The sequence below is a fragment of the Eleutherodactylus coqui genome, chromosome 10 (genome assembly GCF_035609145.1).
Source record: "Eleutherodactylus coqui strain aEleCoq1 chromosome 10, aEleCoq1.hap1, whole genome shotgun sequence".
Lineage (NCBI taxonomy): Eukaryota > Metazoa > Chordata > Amphibia > Anura > Eleutherodactylidae > Eleutherodactylus > Eleutherodactylus coqui.
In genome coordinates, this window is record NC_089846.1 from 107,028,503 (window position 1) to 107,043,920 (window position 15,418).

Genomic DNA, 15,418 nt, shown 5'->3' on the forward strand with positions numbered 1-15,418 from the left:
CCCCCCCTCCCCCCTCCGGTCATCTCACCTCCCCGCTGCTGTCACATTCCCTGCTTTGCGCTCTGGACTCCCCCTCTCCCCCGGTCATCTTACCCCACTGCTTTCATATTACCTGCTTTGCACTCTGGACTCCCCCTCTTCCCTGGGCATCTCACCTCCCCGCTGCTGTCACTTTCCCTGCTTTGCGCCCCCCCTCCTCCGGTCATCTCACCTCCCCGCTGCTGTCACTTTTCCTGCTTTGCGCTCTGGACTCCCCCTCTCCCCCGGTCATCTTACCTCCCCACTGCTTTCATATTACCTGCTTTGCACTCTGGACTCCCCCTCTTCCCTGGGCATCTCACCTCCCTGCTGCTTTCACTTTCCCTGCTTTGCGCTTCGCCCTCCCCTCCCCTTCTCCGGTCATCTCACCTCCCCGCTGCTGTCACTTTCCATGCTTTGCGCTCTGGACTCCCCCTCTCCCCCGGTCATCTTACCTCCCCACTGCTTTCATATTACCTGCTTTGCACTCTGGACTCCCCCTCTTCCCTGGGCATCTCACCTCCCCACTGCTGTCACTTTCCTTGCTTTGCGCTTCCTGACAGAAGGTAGCAGAGAGACAATAAGTGCAAGCTGCAGGAACAGTAACAGCAGCGGGGAGGTGATATGCCTGATGGAGAGGGGGTGTCCGGAGCGCAAAACAGATAAAGCCAAGCAGGACACTGACAGCAGTGGGGAGGTGAGATGACTGGGGAGGGTGGGGATTTGATCTGTGATTCAGGACCAATAGCCAGCTCGGGGTGTTCCATATGACTGCGGCAGAACAGTTCCAGTGGAGAAAAGATACCACAGTATCGCCTCTGGCAGCAGAGCTGGGTATAAAGTAGTGCAGAAGCAGCATGTCGGGCCTGTCCAGACATCGGAGCTATAGAGGAAAATTATGATGTTGGCACAAGTCTGACATTGGATCTGAAAGGGTTAATGCCTTGCATGGCTCTTGCATGCTGTGCAATGTGAAGCTTTCCCGTTGAAATCAATGGGAAACTCTTACGATCCTCTTTGGACCGTGAAAGTCATGCGAGAGGATCGCAACTTCTAAGATGTGAGGTATCCGCAAGTAAATCGCATGAGTGGGATATTGAGTCAAGTGTCATGGTCTGGTATCGCACTCGGCTGAGTGTAGGTAGCCACAGGGCCCTTTTACACGGGACGACTGTTGGACATAGAAGCACCCAACAGGCATTCTAGCAATAATCATGCCTGTGCTTTCACACAGGAGTGATCATCGCTCAGTAAATGGAGGCAGAGAAGGCCAGGGGTTATTCCGACTCCATTCACAGTAAGCAGGCAGTTGTTCATAGATGAAGGAAGAACTGCCTGTTTACACAGGACAATCAGGGTTTCATTTTTACGCCTGTATGATCCAAATAACAAATTGTTCGTTGCTGCCTGCATTTACACCGGAAGCTTAGTTTTCAGCAAGAATCTGAACAATAATCATTCAATGTAAAAGAGCCCGAATACCAAACTGTTGCTACATTGTATTATAAATGACAATAGTGTGACAACTGGTACAAACCGTGGTGGAACTCATATCCAATATCAAAAACCTGGGAAAGGATAAAATGGATAAGAATAAACTATTTGACGTATACTCACTCTATCATAACAGAGCAGCGTAGAAAAGTTAGGAGTTTTCTGTAAGTGTACGAGCTCCACAAAGCGGGCACAGTATACAGCATCAATGGATGAGAACACGCAGCGGGGAAATATACAAAGCTGTAAAAATTTGGTGATGGTCTCATTCTTGGTAGACCCTAAAACAAAATAAAAATGTAACATTTACACAGTTGGAAAAAAATAATGTAATTTGTATAATCACTAAATCATAAAATAAAAGATGCGAGCGGACGTCAGTCGGTATGGAAGTCTGTTGATTACACAGTTGCTATAGTTCTACCCAAGGACACGTCCAGGCAGATCTTAAAAGCACCTTCAGAATCCATTCGCTATTTTTTTTTTATGAAGGGGGCGATAAGAAACTAAATATAGTAAGGCTAGGGTCACACAGGGCGGATTTGCCGCGGTTTTGCCGCAGCACATCCGCCCGCGGCCGCTAATCCCGGGATTAGCCAGCCATGTGGATGAGATTTCTCAGAAATCTCGTCCACACGGGACGGCTAATCCGCTGCGGTAAATCCGGTTGAAACCGCGGCTGCGGCGGCCGCAGCCGCGGTTTCAAAAGCAGCAGCATGTCCATTCTTTCCTTCATTCTGCTGCGGCCGCGCTCTCCTCTATGGGCCGCTTCAAAGCCGCCGTGGCTTAAACTGCGGTGGTTCTCCCGGCGGAAATCTCGCGGTTTTTGCTGCGGCCAAACCGCGAGATTTTCGACGAAAATCCGCCTCGTGTGAACCCAGCCTAAAGCTGCAGCTAGCGACCCTGCGTAACTTCACTTTTCTATATTGCGGATGAACATGGACGCTCACACTCGTCATGCACAGCACAGTACGATTACGCAGGTACCCGCAGCCTATCATATTGTCAATTGCGGATGGGCTGCAGGTCATAAGGCTTCCATTGACTTTATTCGAAGCAGTCTATGCGGACTCCGCACAAAAACAGAACATGCTACAATTTTAAATCCGCTTGTAGAAATCACAACCCCATCTGCTCATCCGAGCGGATATGTGAATGTTCTATTCTTTCAATGTGTGCGGAATACCGCGGATCAGCCACGCGGGTGATGATTCCACGATTGAAATCTGCTTCTCTGGGACCAGCCTAACGCACATACTACACTATCAACAAAAGCTAAATTAAATTAATAAATGGAATGGGAGAACTGGAATACCCAGAGAGGCTGTCAAAATTGGGATTATTCACCCTGGAAAAAAGACGGCTAAGGGGCGGCCTAATAACTATGTATAAATACATTAAGGGACAATACAAGGATCTCTCCCATGATCTGTTTATACCCAGGACTGCGACTGTAACAAGATGGCATCTACTACGTCTAGAGGAAAGCAGGTTTCATCTCCAACCTAGAAGGGGGTTCTTTACTGTAAGAGCAGTGAGACTGTGGAACTCTCTGCCTGAGGACTGGGTGATAGCAAAAACCAGGAGTTTAAGAGGGGACTAGATGTCTTTTTAGAGCGCTATGATATTACAGGATACAGACATTAGGTGACCAGCGGGTTGTTGATCCGGGTCTTGGAGTTAGGTAGGAACTCAAACATTGATCTAGGGATTATCCCGAGTGCCGTTATGGAGTCAGGAAGGAATTTTTCCCTCCGAATGAGCCATTCCCTTCCTTTGGATCGTGTGCGTGTGCGTGTGCGTGTGTGTGGTTAAAACAGGCTTAGCTAGATGGACATTGTCTTCATTCAGCCTAAGATACTATGTTATTATGTAAACTTTTATTGTGTCACGTAAATCCAAAGGCCCTAGTATAGATTTTCCTTGGGTCCAACCTACATATAGGACGCTCAAAATGGTAATTTATGGTGGGCCTTTAAGTCACTCTTACACATGCAGTTTTTATCTCAGCCTTTTGAATGCACCCATTGATTTCAATGGGGCCTCACAGACAGATGCTCAAACATGGTGTTTTCCAACACTGCACTTTTTGAGCACCATCTGCTCTATTTTGTCGTGTTTTCGTGCTTTTTAACGCACTTCATCACCCATCACAATGATGGGATGCATTAAAAACCACTATCGGACGCAGTAACCTGTGTCCAAAAAACTATGGTAAAATCACAGGAAAATGGCACAGTCAAAATTGCAGTGTTTTTCCAACACTATGTGTGAGGCTGGGTTCACACGGGGCGGATTTGCCGCAGAAATTTCGCCGCAGCAAATCCACATGCGACCGCTAATCCCGGAATTAGCCAGCCATGTGGACGGGATTTCTCAGAAATCTCGTCCACACGGGACGGCAAATCCGCTGCGGCTAACCCGTCAGAAGCCGCTGCTCAGGCCACGGTCACACAGGGCGGATTCCCGACGGAAATGTCACGGTGTGGCCGCAGCAAACACTGCGACATTTCCGCCGGGAGAACACATAGAGGAGTGCGCGGCCGCAGCGGAAAAAAAAAAAATAGACATGCTGCGTTCGGCAAATCCGCGCCGCAGCAGCGGATTTGCCGAACACAGCATGTCTATTTTTTTTTTTCGCTGCGGCCGCGCTCTCCTCTATGGGTGCTCCCGGCGGAAATGTCGCAGTGTTTAGGAAAATAAACCATGCAGTAAGGAGAGTGAAAATGTTACCACAGTTGTAAAGATGTAAAACTAACAAGTATTCAGCTAATTATCGCTATGATATACAGTATATACCCCCTATACATAATGGATCCCACGCTGCTCAGTCTTAAATCACACCTCCATATACATATTTTACGAGACAGAAAGCCCTTACATGGCAGGATGTGATCCCTGCTCCTTCACGGAGCCATGTTACCAAGGTGTGATTAAGACTTAAGCTGAAGTAGAAGGCATTCCCTTTTTTGCTTAGCCACAGTACTCCATAATGAGCAACTCTCCGAGCTTCACAGCCTACATCGATCTTGTGAGGCAGACTCCTCCACCTTGGCAGAAGACCAACAAAAGTTGAAGTAAGGAGCGAACGTTCAGCTTTATTCAAGAAAAAAACCAAGGAAACAGATTGTCCGATTCTGGTACTAAACACAGCAAAACACCTTCCACCCGGAATCACAACACAAGTTTTATAACAGCAAAACTCCCCAAACCCAGAGACTGAGCAGAGGCACAACCAGCTGCAATACTTCTAGTTATAGTACCTTACTTTACATCAGGATCACTTACATCTGATCAGCAGACGGGATCCTCTCTTTAGATCACTGACCTAATAAAAGTAACCGACATTCTGCATCAACCTTCTATGTCAGAATGAACGGTCTTAAAGGGGTTGCCCAGGATGACCTATCCTGTACTGCAGAAGCTGTGCCTACAACCGAAGCCTGCTGCAGTATGTACTGTACGATCTGCTTCCTGCACTGTCCAAACTGACAGCGGTGTTGGGAATTAGCTGGTCAGCACCAACCCTGAGCGGCGACCCTTGATGATCGTCCACCGATGACTTATTCTGAGAAGTCATCAATAGAAAAAAAGACCCGGGCAACCCCTTTAAATTCAATACTATGGAAATGTCTTGTGTTCACGTGGCTGTAGGGAGTACATCAAATCACACCGCAGGCGTTCTATATAGTTTATGAAACACATAATGTAGGTTTATAAATCCGACATATTTTACAGGACTTGACCTGATGCCAAAACGTTTCAATTTCTTTTTTTACATTATTGTAATATAAAGATAAGCCGGACCCCAATAGTCGTGTGAGCCTTCAATCCCAAGTCTCCGACAGCAGGACCTCTCTTCACATTAACATAGAGCTTTAAAAAACAGCTACAAATCACATGAGATTTGAGCTATCTGGCAGAATTGGTCTTCTGTCCTGACTAAGTAAGGTTACTTCTGACAAGCATTACATTTATTTAAAACCTACCCATCCTATACATGTGCGATAAGCACCTGGAATAACCTTATATTATCAAAGGGGAATAATCCACAATGTACTCAGTAGATTGAGGGGGGGGGGGGGGACAACTAAAAACACTATTGGGGGTGGGGGGTGGGGGTGTGCAAATAAAACATTTAGTCCAGAGATAAAAGGAACTTAACTAAACCCTCCAAGTGAAACCGGGCTCACATGAACAGGTTGGATTCCACGCAGTGGAAGACCTGCAATCATTTGCAGAAAGTAGTTGCGAATGCGAGTGTTTTTCCACGCAGATGTACACTATGGACAGCGTACGGTCTGTGCGGAAAAACATCTTCCCCCCTCCAGCCGGCTTTTTAATCTATTTTCCTTTGAAGTTGCGAGTGTTTCAGCTGCTCATACGAAATATTAATTGTGTATGGGCGACGGAACGCTCGCGTCCATTGGCTTCAATTAGGGCCGTCTGCTAAAATAAAGCATGCAGCGATTTTTCTTCCGCTTGCAGAATAAGCAGTTTGTTTCAGAGTGTGAATGAAAAAGCGAGAATGCATGCCTTTCAATGCCAGCGTTTTACCGTGGATCGGCCAACGTGCACAGTGATCATGGAATACGCAACCCAAGTTCGCCACTGCGAGCCTAGCCTATACTTCATCATGTCCTGCCCTTCTAGAGATCCTTTGGGAGAGGGAGGTGGTCTTCATAGGGGAGGCTCATCCATCATAGTTCTAAGCAGTGATTGTTGGTGACTATGCCCGCCTGTATGAAAATACCCATGATCTCCAGAATGGCAGGAGCCAGTAAGATACAACTTGGGGGTTGAACGAGCACCCGCGGTTCTCCTGTGAATGTCAGTAAGGTCTGGTGCAGTTAACTGGCAGCTATATATGGTCTGGACTGGAATGAAAACAGCTTTGTACATTAAAACAGAACTCTTAAAAGAAACCCACCGGTTTTTGGGATATTATTCCATCCCAGGATAAAGAAGGAGAGGCGTATATTACCTGCAGTTGCTCTCCTCTGCCCTCCCTCCAGCCCACCAGTTCCCAGTCCCATTTTCAGACATCCAATATAGCCGACAATCTTCAGACTACCTAATCCCCGCAATGCATCAATGGCATTAGATTATTATCAATACACTGTACCTGCTGCTCTCTGGCTGGCCAGAGTTACTGAGGTCGTTAGCACTGGCCAATCAGGTAGCAAAGACAGTAAGCAGTAGGCAGTCAGAAAATTGCTGCAGCAATCTTGGACGGCCAAAACTGATACTTGGAACCAACAGATGAGAACAGCAGAGAAGAACAACTGCAGATAATATATCAACTTCCTCCTCCTGTCCTGACACAGAATTGTGTCCAGAAACCAGAGCAGCGCTTTAACCTATTAATGCTATAGGACGTACAGTTACGTCTTGCAGTGCTGGGATATGTAGCAAGGGAGATTGCAGGGTGATCTCCCTCCATACAACACGGGCCCCTGCTGTTTCTTACAGCTGACACCCAGTGGCAACAGCTCTGATACGCCGCACGGCTCGTTGGAGCTTTTAACCCTTTAAATGCCGCTGTCCATTCTGACAGAGGAAGACTTGGGTATACTAATAGATCTACAAATATCTGAAGGGCTGTCACAGTGCAGAGGGATCAGCCCTATTCTCAGCTGTACAAGGAAAGACTAGAAGCAATGGGATGAAACTGAAAGGGAGGAGACACAAATTAGATATTAGACAGTGAGGGTGATCAATGAGTGGAACAGGTTGCCACAGAAGGTGGTGAGTTCTCATTCAATGGAAGTGTTCAAACAAAGGCTGGACAAATCTGTCTGGGATGATTTAGTGAATCCTGCACTGAGCAGGGGGTTGGACCCGATGACCCTGGAGGTCCCTTCCAGTGCTACGATTCTGTATAACAGATATATGCATTAGACTTCTGGGAATTTACAGAGCATTTCCCTCCTTTTGCCCCTTATTTCATTTAACCTAGGCAAACACTTTTCTTGAATCAATTTTATCTACGAAGTAAGCATTTTAGGTAGCTTATCAGCAGATTACCAGCGTGCGTTATTACACGAAGTCCTTTCAGAGGAGAAACTAGAAGTGAAGTTACAATGTGTTCAGTTCTATTTTGAACCTATTGTGTAAAAGCAGGACTTTTATATTACACTGTCTATGCAGACCAGTACTTGCTGATGCAATGTACATTTGTGAAAGGAACAAAAATAAGTCACACAAATTTGACTGCGCACTTCTAAAACTTTTAACCTATGTGATGCCAGTGACCAATTTACTCACAGGAAGAATTTTCTTTTTATTCCCATTATGTTAACCTTACAAACACATAACATTCTACTAGATATAAAAGTTTCCTAAAATTCAAAAAGGAAAAAAAAAATCACTGCCAGCAGCCATACTTACCAGTATAGTGATACAAAGAGACAACAGCAGGTAAAAACACCACCTAAAAGCATGCTGACAGGCAAGTTGCTATATGGAGGAGCATTGCATAGGTGCAAAACACTGATGGGCAACCACTCCCACATCTACCACATATTGGGACAGGATGACTGCTTAGTATTATACTTGCAGATTACATATGAAAAGAGAGTGAGCCCCACTGATACATGTAGTGCATCATTTTATTCTGTTGTCTATACAAGGCTATGGGACGGTCATCTTTCCTGAGCTGCAGTTAACAGCATCTAGAAATGTTTTACAGCAGCTTCAATGGACAGGAGGGGACCCATTGACTTGTATGGGAGACTGTTCTAGACATGCTCTATAACCTCTGCAGGGGTCATTCTGCAAGGAAGGGGAATAGATAGTCACAGATGATCACGTATTGAGAATGGCGGATCCCGTGTTATCTACACATGTGCTTGCCTTTCAGTGTAATCCTGCCTTTGAGGTTAGACTGCTGCAAAGCTTTCTCAACAGATCAAGAAGTGACAGACTAGTATTAGGCTCTGTGGCCAGTAGGAAAAATGCAGGATTTTAGGATTTTTCTTCAACTATAGGTTGTGCATCTATTTTACGATAGAATATTGCAGGAAGTGTCCCCCCTACCGCACTGACTAATCATGAGAAAGCCAACATGGTCAGTGGAAGGTTGAACTGAAGGAAAGCCTGTGATGGATTTCTTCTACTTACGTGCCAAAAGCCAGTTATCCTTCTCCAGCTTCATTCTCTGCAAAACTCTAGCCACGTGCTCAGACTGCTTCTTCTCCTCTTCTACCAGCTTATCTTGTAGAGCCGTGCATCTTTCTTTTTCCTTTTTCTTTTTGTTTAGAGCCTACAAAACACAAAGTTATTATAATATAGATTCTGCACCGAAATACAGTATATCTTTTATCATCTTAAAGGGAAGCGTTCATCACCTGTAAGCACCCAAAGTAATATTGTTCATAGAAGAGGTGCCGAGGAGTCTGCGGATGTGTTTGGCATACTTATCCGGCTCTCGTTCCTGCGCTGGCATCCATGGAAGTCGGCAGACAGTGGCCTCATCTCTGCATGCTGTACATGCACACTTCCATAGAGAACAGTGTGTGTGCATGCTCACAGCCTACAGAGAGGCCAATGCACTGACTTTCACAGGTGACAGTAGGAATGGGGAGCCAGGTACGTATGCAAAGTACATCCCCACACTCTCTGGGGCCTGTACTATGAGCTCCATCACTTAGTTTATGGTGCTCAAAGGAGATGGAAGGTTCCTTTAAATCATAAGTAGGCAAGATGTATACATTCAGGACTTGCACCCCCACCCCTTTTTTTTTGATCTCCCATAACTATGCATGGTGTGAGCGAGCAAGCTTTATCAGTTTTTGTGTTACAGTACTAAGTGGAATTTGCAGAGAGCCCCGGAGGGCAGTGCAGAGAGCCCCGGAGGGCAGTGCAGAGAGCCCCGGAGGGCAGTGCAGAGAGCCCCGGAGGGCAGTGCAGAGAGCCCCGGAGGGCAGTGCAGAGAGCCCCGGAGGGCAGTGCAGAGAGCAAAGTAGCACAAAGCAATGGAGTGCAGACACAGTAATAATACAGCACAAGCAGGAGGAGGGTAGACTGTAATATCCTCTTGCCACAGACACACACACACACATTTTTTCTGCAGACAGACTAAGAATACGCAGGCAAGTTCTGAAAATTTACATAACGCCTACTAGAATTAAAATGAGGCACTACAGGTTAATGAACCATAAATATGATGTTACTTTCCGGTGATAAAATATAATACAATTTTTATGTTCACATGCTAGTAATTTATAATACAAAAAAATATTATAAGTATGCTTAAATTTCTAGTAGGATGTCTAGAAAGTAAAAGGGAAAAACCCATAGGGTAACATGAAAGTTACTGGTCACCCATTTCTTTCTCCCCATACGTAACCTTAAAGGGGTTTTCCAGCTTTACATTTTTTTCTATAGTTTTGGGCCCCATGTGCCCAAAACTATATAAAGCAATATGCTTACTGTGGCGTCGTACTGATGCTTTAACGCCATGGCAATTGATCGGTATCATCACCGGGTCTTCTGGTCATGTGACATTCTGTAAACCTGTCCTGTGGGCTTCTAATATAGAGACCCCCTGTAGGGTTTATTGGTCATTGATGACGTCTTTGTCGAGCCCTCTATTGGCTCCAGTAGTCATATGGGTAAACAAACATGTGACCGCTGCAGCCGAAGCAAAATGCAAAACGGAACAGAAGCAGCACGGCAGTGAAGAGGTGAATACTGTAGCGGGGTGGAGGGGTTAAACATATAGAATATATATTAATGCATCCCCACACTGTCACCAATGTTTGAAGTAATCTGCAAAACCCCCTTAGGTCCAGCTAATGTAACTTACGGCAAACAATGAGAAAGAACAGAAGTGCCCGGCTTACCATTTCAGGATTGTCATCAATAGCTTTCATTTGTATCCTTAATTTGTTGATTTCTCGGTTGTAGCTGGACGTTGGGACAGCAAGGTCATACATGGTCAGAGACCAAAATGTGGCATAGAACTGGGGGCTGATGTCCTCCCACACTTTAGGAGGGTGTAAGGAAATGACAGCTTCGTGAACAGGAGCCATGACGATTTCACATGACGAAATGTATTTGTGCACCTTATGCTGCTGTTTGTTCCCCTTCTCGGTCTTCTTCAGCTCATCATATTTAGACTGGAGATTTAAAAAGGAACATAAATGGCTATTTAGGAAAATCCTATTAGAACAGTCTCACACCTACAAGACAAGATACACATTCCAACAGATTTCCCACTAGGTTTTGTGATATTCAAAACATTTCCACACGATAGGCCATCAATACTAGATCAGTGGGGCCCCAATGACCAAAGTTTGTCAGGAAGGTATGTTTGTGCACTGAGGTGATTTTTACAGTAAGCAGACAGCTCCATTCCCACTACAGTGGTTAGGCTTGGTTTTACAGGTAAAGTTTCCACTGAAGTCAATGGGAATTTTGCCTGTAATACCAAGCCTGGCCACTGTAGTGGAAAAGGAGCTGTTCACTTCCTGCACAAATCAGCTCAGTGCTTGAGCACACTGGCCTGGCGAACAGCTGAGTAATGGTGGCCCTGGATGGTGGATAGTCACCAACTTACTATTAATGGCCTATCCTAAGGATCAATAGTATACAACCCCTTTAATTTGAAAAAGTGCTTTTCCCTATCAGGCAAATTAAAAACAACTGTCTGTATAACATAAGTATCGTAGGCCATGATTACATTTACAGGGAAGAGGGTGGGAATGAAGGGGGTGCGGGGGGGGGGGGGTCACCAAAATCTGACAGTACACCAACTCCATAAACACTAATGATAAAGTATAATGAGTCGATTCCTCATATGAGGAGCGGTTTAACGAGACTAGGCACCCACTACTTTGAGGCACTGGGTAAATTTCCTTTCAGATCATTACTTACTGAAATGTGATGAGCATACATTGGTCTGGATAGGAAAAAAGCAGCATCGTGAGGAGTGTGATACTCATTACATAAGACGTCTATTGAAGGAACACGTTTTATATAATCTTCAGTGCTCAGATTAGATGCCAGAAATCCACCAAACTGAACTAGTGTGTCGTGGCACTGAAAAAAAGGAACAGGCAGGATAAAGTCTGATATTACAACCATATCCAATAATGAACATGTCTGGCTGCTGGGACATGCAGCACCGGCTCACCTGATCGTACAGCTTCCCCACCAGTTTTAAATGTTTCTCTCCTCCCTCCTGGAAAACGACTCCATTCCGCTGCTGAGCCATTAACAGGCACAATGGAAGAGCCAGCTCATGATCCAGCAAAGCATCCTTTAACCTCTGAGAAGATTTCTTTGTATTCCTAATTTGTCCAAAATATCCACCCTAGGAATTAAAAAGTACAAAGAGAAAACATTTAAAGGATTGCAACTAATTACGAATAAATCGCTATATTTTGTATTCCCACTGCACTGAACTCAACCCAAATTACAATTCACAGAACATAATAAATACATGTAAATAAAAAGGTTACATTTGTGATCCACAGAACCCAAATCTACAGTTTAACTGTTACTTTAGGCTGCTTTGCAATTACTTCACTGTCTGGTTTGTTTGCCAACAACTAAAAGGGGTATTCCTATGTTGGTTTTTCATGGGCGAGATGGGAAAACCCGGCCCTCTATTTCCAACATCCTGTTAGAAAATCCATTTCCCTAGCTCCATTCACTTCAATGAGAGCTAAGGAAGCAGCGCTGGGCGGTCCGCGGTTTTTCCTCTCAGTTTGAAAAGCTGAGACAGGAATGCCGCTTTGATCCTTTTGCCTTATGATAAAAGTCTTCAAGGAGGTACAAATAAGTTTCTAGTTCATAGTTGATATCTAGTACTTAAGTGACGAACTTCATTAACCCGGCAACTATTTTCTTTTCTTTTGTAAGGAGGAACTTTAGTCTCATTACTATTCAACAACGCATCGTAGGTTTAAAATATTTAGGTCCCAGTACAGAAATTGTATTCTAACGCAGCAAATATGTCAACTTTCTTCTATTCTCTGTTTATTATAAACCCCCTCAAAAAATTATTGAAAAGAGAAACATGTCCCTATATGTACTGATGGCATCACCGCTATAAAACCCAAGGCTATACAGACTTGTTTACGGTCATTCCCAAGTAAGAAAGCACGGCAGAAAACCAAGTCAGGAAAAGTTATGATCTATGGTTCAAGAGAGTAAGATTTCTACAAGAGATGCTATAAGAGTTTGCGACGAAGTCATAAAAGTCATACACAAATTTGTTACATATGTGAAACCTTTCGTATGTTTCTTTATAATGTACTTAAAACACCAATATAAATTCATTGCTAAAAAAAAAAAAAGTTTTATTGTTCTGATGGAGCCCAACACCGAAAATCCAAGCTCAGATTTGGACAGAGCTTGATGCAACTAGAGTGGATCCCATAAAAAAGTAAGGTGCAGAGTCTAAATGTAACCGTTCAGGCCCTACAGATCCATCACTAGGCATATCGTTCTCTCCTTTCAAACAACGAAGGGTTTGAATAAACTCCATAGACGGGGGAAATCCTTTGTAGGACTGGAACAATCAATAAAACAGGTAAGAATAACCTGGTTTGTAAAAGAAAAAAAAATAGAGGCTCTTGAGAGAGAATTCGGGGTATTGAACGGAAGTGATTAGGCTTGTTGGAAGTGGTAACCTGGGACAGCAGGGCCGTGAGGATGGGGACAGCTTGAAGGAAGGCTGCTTCTTTTGATCTGGGTTTTGCCGCCTATAGGAGGAGCGCAGGCTTGAGAAATGCTGAAAGGCTCAAAAGGAAGTCACACCCTTTCAGGGAGGCCACAATAGGGAGACCAGTTTTGGGGCAGGTGAGAGGCCTTTTATCGCACGGCCTCAGAGATAATTACAACTGCCCCACAGGCAAGAACCTGAAAATGGAAAAGAGATTAAAGATTTATTAGCCGACGCATCTGATGACCAACACTAGAACCAGCGAGTCCTGAAAGTGGCACTGAAAAGGCTAAGGAATGGGCCAGTAACCTAGCCGCAGCCAGGGAAGCCTTGCAGTGTGGTGGTGTGGGGGGGATATTCGGACGCAGCTGTTTGGCCTTTCGGTAGTGGTTCTACCCACCCGAGAAGAGGCAAAAATCAGCTGTAGGGTCGTCCCAGCTGCCTCAAAAGGAGGCTTTACTAAAGGATTTCAATGCGAGTCACCACGATTCTGAAAGGAAGGGGAGTCTGCCACCAGCAAGGTGATATTTTCTAGCCAGATGGGAAAGTTGACCTTTTTTTTCGCCATTTCTCTTCTGAGAATGGATAGACGACATACAAGCATTTGGGTTTTATAAACACCTATCAGAGAATTGTCACACCACAGGTAGTACATCTTCAAACTCAACCCATCTTCAATGGGAGGGGGAAAATGCTGGAGAGTGCCCAGGGAACCAAAAGGAAAGATCTTCTTGAGCAGAGGAAGATTCATTATCCTGAACATGAATGCCTATTCTTGATGGCAATGATTACACGGTCAAACAAAAAACAAAGTTTTGAGGATCCTTCCTTGTGCAGGTCAGAATGTAGGTCTGATGGCTCGCTCTCAGAACAATGCTAACCTTTAGAGTAATTACCAGGCTGCACACCTGTGGGGGATATGGATGGCAAAACTGAGGTGCAGTGGGACCAAGCAGAACTGACCTGTCTATGGGGTCTGCCACATAAATGGTTTGAGGAATGGGATTCCCTGCCATCAAAGGGACTGCTTGGAGACTGTAGTGACAGTGGACCCAGCATATTCAGCATGGATTTAGAGACCATGGTAAAGTCTAATACTTCCCAGGAAAGAGGGAATGCCCAAGCTGGTTTTGGACGCCGTTGGAGCTGAACGATGGTCACCATGTAAGTTGGATTACCGACGTGCCGTCTAGGTCCCAGGCCGTTACTGCAGAAGAGCTCAAGTTGGCCACACTGAAATTTGGTATTACAGTGGGAACATTCAAGAGACTCTCAGTGCAGAACTAGAAACCAGTGAAGGCTGTGGAAAATGGCGCAATGGAAAGACCACCAGCTGAAGGCATAGCCAGAAGCTGGGGACTCAGCGACAGGGCTAGGCATGAAACTGGTCCCGCCAACATGACTAAGTGGAAGGCTGCAAAGTTTCAGCTGAAGAAAGTGTTCCCTTGGTAGAAAAAAAAGCTTGTCTGCTGTGCATCATGTCCTCTCTGAAGTAGGGCAGCCAGCAGCGTGGCATGGCCACCCTGTTCTTGCTCATAATGGGGTAATACATTAGACCTGGCCACACCTGCATTCCCAACCTAAAAGGGGAAATAGATCAACTAAGAAATGGACTTGTCAGGCAGGTAGTTCTGCATTCTATGAACACCAAGCCAAAACTAGTTTTAATTCAGTGTCTGCATGAGGAATTTAACTTGCAGAAGCTAAAACATGTTTTGCTTAGTGTTCGCCTCTTAGTCACAGTAGTCATACCAAAAGGTTACATTTGGTATATTACAGATATGGACATGAAAAAAATTTCACTTCTCAAGCTTTAATGATCATGCAATATGGGTGCCACAGAACCTCTGCATGGCTCCACTGGATGCAGTATTGCAAAGGAATTCTCCCTTAAATGCAATGCTGGCAGCATGTAGCGGCACACAGAATGCCTATGGTTCCATAGTACAGGGTTTGGGGACTTTGTGTGCTGCCATAGAGACTCCAAGCACACTGTTCTCCCATGTGCATGGAACATTATATGGAGTGGGATGGAGGGGGGGGGGGGGGGGGGGAGGGGGATGGTGGAGGGGAACGTTTTCTCCACTCTCCACTATAGTTAGGAGATTAAAGTTGGTTTTTATGTTATATCAGGTTTAAGAGAAAATCTGTTACAAATCATTGTAGCAGCACAGGCTTGTCCCGTTTTCTCAAACCTTCGACTTCAAATGGCGATCGCAAAGGAGAGAAAAT

At 45.1% G+C, this 15,418-nt stretch overlaps 1 protein-coding gene across 3 annotated transcripts in view; it reads right to left on the reverse strand.

Moving 5' to 3' along the window:
- The window catches only part of THOC2 (THO complex subunit 2), a 142,150-nt gene that overhangs the window by 55,142 nt on the left and 71,590 nt on the right, over nt 1–15,418 (reverse strand). For all 3 annotated transcript variants that reach the window (XR_010787019.1, XM_066581689.1, XM_066581688.1), the window contains exons 21-25: nt 11,651–11,830; nt 11,392–11,556; nt 10,359–10,634; nt 8,635–8,776; nt 1,636–1,793 (exon numbers count right to left, since the gene is read on the reverse strand). Coding sequence is in view for 2 of the 3 variants with exons in the window: in XM_066581689.1 (XP_066437786.1) it covers nt 1,636–1,793; nt 8,635–8,776; nt 10,359–10,634; nt 11,392–11,556; nt 11,651–11,830 (921 nt within the window). In the remaining variant the exon portion in view is untranslated. The remainder of the gene's footprint in view (nt 1–1,635; nt 1,794–8,634; nt 8,777–10,358; nt 10,635–11,391; nt 11,557–11,650; nt 11,831–15,418) is intronic.